Raw genomic sequence first — 9,610 nt, forward strand, 5'->3', positions numbered from 1 at the left:
ATGGCCAAAGTCGATGAAATTAAAAAATTTCAAATCATTATAAAAAAATTATTTTCCGATGCAGGAGTCGATTACAATCATATTTGGTAAATACACTTACCCCCGAAATCCTATCCACTTTCAAGAAAAAAATTCCTTACCGAAAATCTAATTTCTGGCCAGAAATGTCTGCCCGAATTTTCATGCGAATCTTTAAAACATCATAACTTCTGAACGGATTGGACGATTTTGATGTTTAAAAAAGCAAACTACGCGTATTTTGATGGAGAATATGTAGAAATCGCAAAAATATTCGAAAAGTTATTCCTTGACCCTGTAAAGTTAGAAAAACCCAATAAAAATGGTCCAATTTTCAAACGACCATAACTTCTACAATAGTGAATATATTTCCATGAAACTTTTTTCTGAAGTAGAGCTCATGGGTACCTACAAAAAAGTATTAGACAACTTTTCTGTAGGACGTCAAACAAAATTATTAAAAATGAAAAACGGATTTTTAAGAAAAATCGACAGGGGGTAGGTGCCTGAATTTTTCGACGAAAAAAAAAAATTTCAAATCGTTCTGAAAAAATTATTTTCGGTTGTGGGGGTCAATTACAATCGTTTTTAGTGAATAAACATACCTCCGAAACCCTGCGCATTTTCGAGAAAAAAATTCAGTACGAGTGGAACTTTAAATATCAATAACTTTTTAATGAAGCCTCCATCAACAAATTGGTATTCTCGATTTTCATCTTATTTTGACTTCTAGAATCTCCCATTAAATTTTTTTTTAATAACAACATGTATTGTATAAAAGTATGATACGTTAATAAAGAGTATCGTAAAAATAAAATTACGTGTAACCTCGTCTCCATCAAATCCAGATGGTTTCCTTCGACGAAGACTCCTTGCAAAGGTTTAACATTTTATTTCAAAGGTAGAAGTAATATATTAATAATTTATTTGAATGATCATCAGGCCTGTTGCGTTCTATTCTCCAACGAGACTCTTTAATAATCGATTATACGATTTATACAAATACGGACTAAAAATTTAAATGTGGATAGTACGCGATGAAAATAGAAAAGCGATAAAGCACAATGATTGATCTCCTTTCAAGATAAACAAACGACATAGTAATGCAAAAATATATTTTTATGCGATTCACGAGTCCGCAGATCGTATCAGGGTCGGTTTCAATTATTCTCAACCGTATTTGATCGGTTGCGTCGATCGTTCCATCGAGAGATAATGTTCCTCGTTATTATACATACATCATCGAAGAATCCATCGGGTCCGGAAGCGACGCCATTAGCGGCGGTATGTGGGGCACGTAATGGGACGAAGACGGAGGTCTCGCTAGACACGCGACGAGCAAAGTACATTTAAATGCGAAACGTATGATTTGCAACGAACTTTATTACATATCTTATTATACACGATACACATAAGCATGTATGCATATATATATATATAATTCTACAATCTAATTGTTAGTAAAGCTTGGAAGAACGCTGGCAACGTTGTCGCTCGAGGAGTAAAATTTTGATCGGAATATTCGATTGAGATGAGATTCGTTGTTGCTCGTTTGGTCCATGAGGCGTTGCGATTCGATGCGAGCATCCTTCTGCCGTGTCATTCGTGCATCTCGATCGTCCGATGGAGAGCTCTCGTCGGAGCTGTCGAGATCGGTGCAGTCGTCGCGTTTGGTGGGTAGATCCGGCGTTGGTCGATGGAAGTGGCGTCGGTCGAGCGGGTTTAGAGTACGTAGTAGGGCGCGGAGTAAGCCGAGGCGTAATAGGGGTAGCCGGCATAGGGTGCGTAAGGGTAGCTGTAGGCGGAGGTGTAGGCGACCGGAGCGGTGTAAGCGCTGTAGGCCACAGGGGCGGTGTACGCAGCGCCGAGCAACAGCCCTCGCTTGTTCCTCGCCGCGAGATCAGATTCCGGCGCCAGCGATTCGCTCTTCGCTGGCTCGATCGACGACTCCGTTTCCAGGGGCTTCGCCAGAGCTACGCCGACCAGGGCGAGCAGAACGACAGCCTGAAAATCGTATAAAAGAATCTCGTTGGTTCTCCTAGTTTTTCCGTGACCAATTCCACCCTTAACGTAAACCGTTTTCGATTCGAATCCCCCGTTATCGAAACAAACATCCAACTGCTTTTTCCCGAGCGACGCACACGCAGCTTCAGAAACTTGTACGAATTAATCGAATCGTGTACACCATCGAAACTCGATCTCGTTTACAATAAATAGATATAATCGCGTATCCGTCGATAACCGTGAACCGAATGGAATCGTTTCGTAGCAATTTTCCCGAGTATATTCGCGATTCTGGTCGAAATTGTAATCGTTTTCGCGAACGTTTCCCAGCCCTGGCGTCGTCTCGTGTTATGGAGATTACGCTTGCACGGTAAATGAGTTTAAGCGCGTTTACTCACTGCGATGCACTTCATGTTGTACGTTGGAGAGGATGTGAGAAGCTTGTAAGCCCGTTGAAAATCGATTGATGCTCGAAACACCGGACCGGCCCTCTTTTATACCTATCCGATCGCGTCGACGAGGATACGTGCATCGACTGGCGATGTTTACCTCGCGTAATCGCGCATAATTATTAACCTCTTGGCGTTGTTCGTCGCGGGGCTGCATCGACGACGAACGTGTGTAGCCTCGCTGGGTCTCCGTTGCTGACGAAGTTGAGCAACGCGGCCTTGGCCATTGTCCAAACCGAGCCACGGGAATCGTTCGGCCGATTTTCGAGGTTTTCGTAACGCCTTGCATCACGAATGCGGGGCTGCTTCGCCTCGCGAGTCCATATGCAAAGAAAATTGCACCGAACGCATAGGCGTGACGCGATCGAGCGTTCCTCCGGCACACGGGTGAGATCGTTTCGATTTTCGAATTCGTCGCGTAGAAAGTTTCCGACTCGCGGGTAAAATTGTAGAATGTACGACCTTGCGAAGAGGTCGATCCCTAGCTCAGAGTGGGAGCAGTTCCCCTATTGAAATTCCATTCGGCCGAGTTACGCGCAACCTCGTCGCGCGCAATCATTTTCACGACGACGATTTAGCTATTCCGTCCTTGTATCCAATTGGTCCTCGTTTGCGGCCACGAAACCTAAATAGTCCCTCCTGTAGCGCAACGTTCGACGAGGAAACGCGAAGGGCCTGGAGTAGGTACCAGTTAACGCTTCTCGAAAATTCAAAAGCCCCAAATCCAATTTCGGAAACCAACGATTCCCTCGATTCCCCCTTTCCGCACAATTTCCACGCGGATGCGGTCGCGATTATCCCTTGACGATCTCGTTTTCCATCGGGTGACGGTCCCAATTAATTTTTCACCATCGCGAAGAATATTTCGAAACGAGAAGAGAGAACTATTCGAAAGAATAGTGGAAATAGAGGAAAGAAATATTCGGATAGCGAAAGAGCTGTGCTCTAAACGTGTCGCCAGGTACCTTCTTAAAGGAATGTAAGGTCAGAGATGGTCCAACCTTTTAAGGCACGAGTCGGAAAACTATGGCCCAACGCGTATCACTATGCGGCCCGTGAAGCAAGAATTTATTAAAACTGATATTACGTAACGATGTTTACGAAAGTTCCAAAGCTGGGTACACTCCGAGTCTTTCAAACATAAATAAATTGCCAAAATTCCCTTCTTTCCCTACTGCACCAGTTTCGTTCGAGTTTTTAATCATTTCACAGCAATTTAAAAATGATTTTCGTTTTAGAATTGTAAATGGCGGAGGAGAATCTAGGGGCGACGCCGCGGGTAGATAGAAAATCGCCAAGTAGGACTCTTTTGAAGACAAGGAACGTCGGTCTCGTCGTAGCGTCGTCGACTCGTTATTCTCGGCGAGATGATGACGTCGACGGCGACGGCGACGACGCGATGCGCCGCGAAGTGGGCAATAACGACGTCGAGAGGACGGAAACGATAACGTTTAAGTAGCGCGTCGAGTATATCGCGCGCACCAACTCCAAGAAAATTTGATTAAAGACGCGAAAAGGTAACTCGACGGGTTCCTTCCGTTATATTAATGCTCGAAGGGTAGCCGCGTTTCCTTTGCTCGTTAGCCGGAAGAAAGAAAAGACGAGCAAAATATCGAGCTTCTCTGGCAAACGACAAGACGTTTGAGTAATTACGCGCGACGCTGTCGTGCGGGCTAAATCTTACGATTTTGCGAGAACGTTCAAAGTAACAGATACCTATAACAATCATTAGCTTTTCTCTTTTGACGAGCGAAACTTATCCAGCTTCTGCTTCGAGAACGGTTGAAATTGCAAGGAAATCTGTTTTTAGTTTTAAGTTCTCGAGGGGGGAAATAATTTTACAAGCCTTTATCGTACACTTTATTTCGAAAGCGTGATCATCGAAGCAACTCAGTCGCGGAACTTTAAGTCTTCCCTAGGAAAATCTCGAATTATTCGTCGAAGAAGAGCTTCCTGGCTCCCGGCCGTATTTGCGCGTCACTTGCCGTCTATTTAGTTCCTTTCGACGAGGGTCTCGGATGCCGAGGGAGAATAAATACCACGGTTTAATCAACGTCCAATTTCTCCGCGAGAGAAAAAAAAACAACGTCGAAGCTGCTAGGACGAGCAGTCAATATCGGATTCGTCTAAAAGGGAAGGTTCGATCGGGTGTCCGGAAAAGAATCTATCGATACGGGGGTGTTTCGCTTCGTTCCGCAGTAAAACGCGGATGAAAAGGATTTTGAAACTAATCTAAAGGTTTTCGAAAGAGATTTTCCCCCCTGTCGCGAAGATTCCGGTCTCGTCGATGCGCACGAATCGCTCGTTATCCCTCTGTTCGTTTTTTAAACGAAAAGTTTAATTAAAAGCGCATCGAGGACCTATCCGTGACTTTACTCGAACGACTTCTTTCTTGCGATTCATCGATTTCTTTCTCGGGAAAGATGGTCCCACGGAATACTTGTATGCTTCGATCCAGGTATTTCCTCGATCGCTTTTCAATGGCCGACGTTTCGATTAGTTGGCGTTTCGGGCGTAGTCGAGCGGAAAATGGGCAAGGACCGAGAAGACGCTCGCATCCGGAATCGCTTTCGATGGAATCTCTGCGATGGACGTCGTCGCGTGCATCGAATTTACTCTTAGTTCAAATAATTGATTGCTTTTTTCTCCGTGGTCCAAGGCGACTTAATCCATCGGTACCTCTGACTTCGTACAATGTAAAAGAACCTTTAAATCGACTCGATTCTATCGATTCTCGATAGGCAGGTGTCTGTTTTACGAGATGGAAAAGGAGTTTCGTTGAAATGATTATTTGCGAGGGGCATTTTTTCGGGAGCAACGGCCGAGCAGACTTCCGCGTCAAGTTTGCCTAACTACGCGCAGCCGGAATTGCACGGCGCATGCACGGACGCCGAGCGTCGCGCGGAGACTCGTGGAAAAGGAGAATCAGAGCCGGTGGAGTGCCGCCATTGTTTCGTCGGTCTTTAGAACACTCTCCGCATTAGCGTCGTGAATTGGTACAATGCCGGGAGCTCTCTCTTTTTCTCCTCTTTAACCACTTTTTCCTTCCCCTTTCGGCCGTTCTTTCCTTCTTCCTCGTATTCTTTCGTTCCATCCGCCGCTTACCGGCTACGTACCACTTTTCGCTCTCGACGTCCCGACGCTACTCCTACGGCTCCTTCTCTTTTTCCTCTCGTCTTCTCTTCTACTTCTGTGTTTCGCCCCGGGGAAAACTGATTCCTCGCGTCTCCCGTAATCGAGACAGTTTCGAGTTTGGTCCGCTCCGAAATCCGCCGATAAAATACTTGGTAGGCTCGACCAATTACAATCTACGAGGTGTGTAAATTAAGTAATGAGACTGGCAACGTAGCGTTCGATCCGTCAACATTTGGGACGCGGTACTTGGGCAGACGGTAGGTGAACGTGTGATACAAGTTTGTACCTTTAAGATTTTTAAGTCATTTTAAAAGTCAAAAGTCATTTTCGTCCACAAACAGTTTTTGTCTCAAGGCCAAACGGTCAATCAACACTTTTACCGAAAGTTTCTAGAAAAACTTCGAAAAAGGGTGTTGCTTTGTCACACAGCAATTTCAGTAAAAACATTCATGTGGCTCCTCAGTCTGTATTCGCCTGACTTGAGTCCTTGTGATTTTTTCTTCTTACCGAGATTGAAAAATCACCTCAAGGGACGACATTTGGGGACACTCGAATACATTGAAGCCGACCAGCTAAAGGCTATACCAGTATCCGAGTTCCAGTGCTGTGTGCCTTCCCAAGGAAGTTATTTTGAGGGAGACAATAATGAATTGTAATTCTATTCGACTAAAAAAATGTTTAAAAATTAGTCTCGTTACTTAATTTACACACCTCGTATCATACTGCTTACGTACCTAAAAAAATAGTCAAATTCGACGTTTCGTAAAACTACTGTTGCGAGAGGCAGACAGTTATTACGTGTTCGCGACCGGAATGTATCGAAAAAGCCAGTCGTCCAACGTGTCGGAGCGAATCCCCTTATCCCTCTTCCTGTTCCATGCGTCAAAACTGACGCACGGTCAGAAATGACGCACGAAACGTATCACGGTTGTCTACCGTGTCGTTTTTGGCGTACGGTAACTTTTTACGGAACGGTTTTTTCGAAACTACTGAAATATTTCACGGAAAACGGTACGTCGTTTTCATTTCTTTCGACAAGCAAACGGATCAGACGCGAAGATTCGGCGGGTCGGGAGCTTGCGCTCGAATTAACAACAGGTCGCTGCCGATTTAATTTTGGAATCTCTCGGTCGCCTCTTGCCTTTTTTTACCCGTATTTTTCTACGCCGGCGCGTTTTTACGCGCGAAAAGGTAATCGAACGAAATCGACGAGGATGGCGCGCGCGTTAGCCGGCGCAACTATTTCGGGAAATCCAATAGGGAAGGCTCGATCTCCCCTATTTCCGTGACATTTGCAGAGAGGGATCTTCGGAAAGCGCAAAACGCCGCTCGTTACTCGAGGTTGGCGATTTCTCGTCAGCCGTTGAGCCGGCTTGACAAACGAGGGACATTATCCGGTTCGGCGTAGCTCGCCGCTGCGTTAACGATAAATCGCCATCCCGATAATTAATATCCCGCCTTTGGACGCATCGTACGATTATAAATAGCGGGACGGTATCGCGGCGGATGCGTTTCAACCAGCGTCTCTCTATTCTACCGATCGAGATACGGAACATTCTTTTGATATGCTCCTTCCTGTTCATCGTTTCCGTCTAAATTCATAGAAATATTCCTAGGAACGTCCAAGAAAATATTCTTTCGTTAGAAAATATTTGGTATCCCTGGCTTAACCCTTTCGTTGAACCATTACCGGGGGCGGCTGGGCTTACGACGCAACAAAAGGCAGCGCGAGTAAGGTCGATCGAGGATCGATAGGAGGACTGTCGCTGGGGAAAAGTTTTTGAGCAAACGCAGAACGGCAACTCGGGCGGATTCGTCTCTGTATTTGCTCGGCAAAGTCCGCAATCTGTGAACATATTGGCTTCGGTGTCGCGCTTAGATCTATATCCCACTAGGCGACCTTTGCTGTTCGACATTTCTGGAGATCGAATTTCTTTCGACTCCCGTCCGATCGTTCCTTTTTCTTCTTCGTTAAACTCCGTGAGATTTATTACGCGTTCCTGTAAGATCTCTGATAGTAATAACGATCGCGATATTCCTTTAACGTCGTATCGAACGGTTATATTTTATGCTGAATGTTAGTTTCTTTTGGATAGTTTAATTTGGGTTTGTCCCGGCAGAATCGTTCGTCGATTCTGAAACGAATTTCGTAAGAAAAGGTACGCGTATTCGTGGTAACGACCACCATATCGTGAACGTTCCCGATAGATCGTTTGGGCGAGTCGGTCGACTGCTGGGATAGTCGACGAAAGATTATTCCATCTGGCGAGCACGGAGCGGCTTCGAGCCGTGAAGTGGAAAACGCTCTAAATTTATGGCCCGAGCCAGATGGTAAGGGTGAAGGAAAGGAAACGGGCACGCGCGAACAAGGAAGATAAATTTCAATTTATTGGCCGAAGAAGCCTTCTTCGAGCGATGTTGGATCGACGATATCGAAATCTAACTCGAATGATCGCGAAGAAAATTATTTCCACGATTTTTAAGGCCCTTCTATAATCTGATCCTCGGTGCTGTGTATGTTCCTCCATCTTCATTTTTAAATTACCCCCCCTCAAAGGCTCTTTCTTATTTTGTAAACTAGTCGTGAACTTTTAAATCGAAGTTATTCTCGATACAACCTTAGGTGAACGAATAGCGCCTAATACGTACGGATTGTGGGCCATTTAAGATACGTTTTCATCGAACCCCTCTGGCGTATCGACGACACAATGGAGCCATACAAGGAAGCAATGCCACCAAAGCTTGCTTCGATCGCCGCCATATCGAATTATTGGCATGGTCCGTTCACTATGCCTCGATGCAGAACGCGTGCACTATACCAGTGCATCGTGTTTACGCAAACAAGCCACACGGGTCCGTTGACCAGCCGAAAGATGCAATTTCCGTCTCCCGGCAGAATCTTGAAATTGGCCAATTACCGAGAACGAAGAGTTTCGATCTAATTATTAAGCTGACGTGGCTACCATTGCAATATATTTCATTTTGTCGCGATAATTCCCTAACAATTTAGACACTAATTTTCTAATCAAGGACATTTTGGAATTACGGCAGAACGCGGGCTATCGAATTTTAGCAGGAATTTCGGCTCGACACCGGCGACCATCGATTACTAAAATTAATCGCGACAGACGACGATTCGATAATCGTCTCTTGGACAATGTTGTCACAGTTTAACTGCGATTAATCAGCGACCGTGTCGATCCGCGATCGACGGGAATTTAATTGCTGTCGGAGGACTGGAGGTTCGTTCAGCGATTGCTTTCGGAATTTCGAAAAAATCGGCACGGTTTCTTGGTCGGAATGCAGGAACGAGGGAAACGGAACGGCGGATAATCTGAAGGAACGTTTGGATTCATGGTAGATGGATCGTGGAACGGAAGTCCGTAGTCGGGGCAGAGTCACGGCGCGCGTAAGCAAAAGCCTCGCTTAGTCGGCAGTTTCAATTAAGTATCGAGCTTTCGCTGACGAGGCACGCGATCTTTCTCCCCTTCCTCTCTGTCCCACCCTCGTTCCACTCTCTAGACGCACCCCGTCGCCATCTTTTCCTCGTTAACTCTTAACGACGCGACATTTATTCTTCGCAGATAGGATCCAAGGGATAGGAACCGTCTTAAATTTCGTTCGTAGCTTCCCTCGCGCTTCGCTCCATTTCTCCTTTCGTTTCCATATTTTCCGCGTCGGGAGCGATCCGTTTATATCGCGGAGCATCGGCGTTAAACGATTCGGTTTCGCGCTGCCTCGAGATGCACTGAAACTCCGCTTCTATAAACCAGAAGAGGATAGGGAGGTTCGCATAATCGGCTATTTCATACAATGGAAACTTCTTTATCCCACCATCTACCCCCTGGAACGCTCAAAATAAATTTAGATAAAGTTGTGTTCATTCTATAAGAATAATTTAAAAGAAATTGTATTTGTTCCAAGATTCGTTCCCTTTCGTCGACAGACTGACGCAACCCCTTAACTAAAATAAAGCGAAGCTGCGATTCCATCGAATTTGCGAT

At 45.4% G+C, this 9,610-nt stretch overlaps 1 protein-coding gene across 1 annotated transcript; it reads right to left on the reverse strand.

Moving 5' to 3' along the window:
- Window positions 1–1,383: 1,383 nt before the first annotated feature.
- On the reverse strand, window positions 1,384–2,484 carry LOC143344409 (uncharacterized). Its single transcript, XM_076770441.1, has 2 exons — window positions 2,421–2,484; window positions 1,384–2,022 (listed from the first exon to the last, which is right to left on the reverse strand). The coding sequence occupies exons 1-2, from the start codon at window positions 2,433–2,435 to the stop codon at window positions 1,741–1,743; spliced, it is 297 nt and encodes a 98-aa protein (XP_076626556.1). The 5' UTR covers window positions 2,436–2,484; the 3' UTR covers window positions 1,384–1,740.
- Window positions 2,485–9,610: the final 7,126 nt, after the last annotated feature.

Source organism: Colletes latitarsis, chromosome 8, assembly GCF_051014445.1.
Source record: "Colletes latitarsis isolate SP2378_abdomen chromosome 8, iyColLati1, whole genome shotgun sequence".
NCBI classification, from domain to species: Eukaryota; Metazoa; Arthropoda; class Insecta; order Hymenoptera; family Colletidae; genus Colletes; species Colletes latitarsis.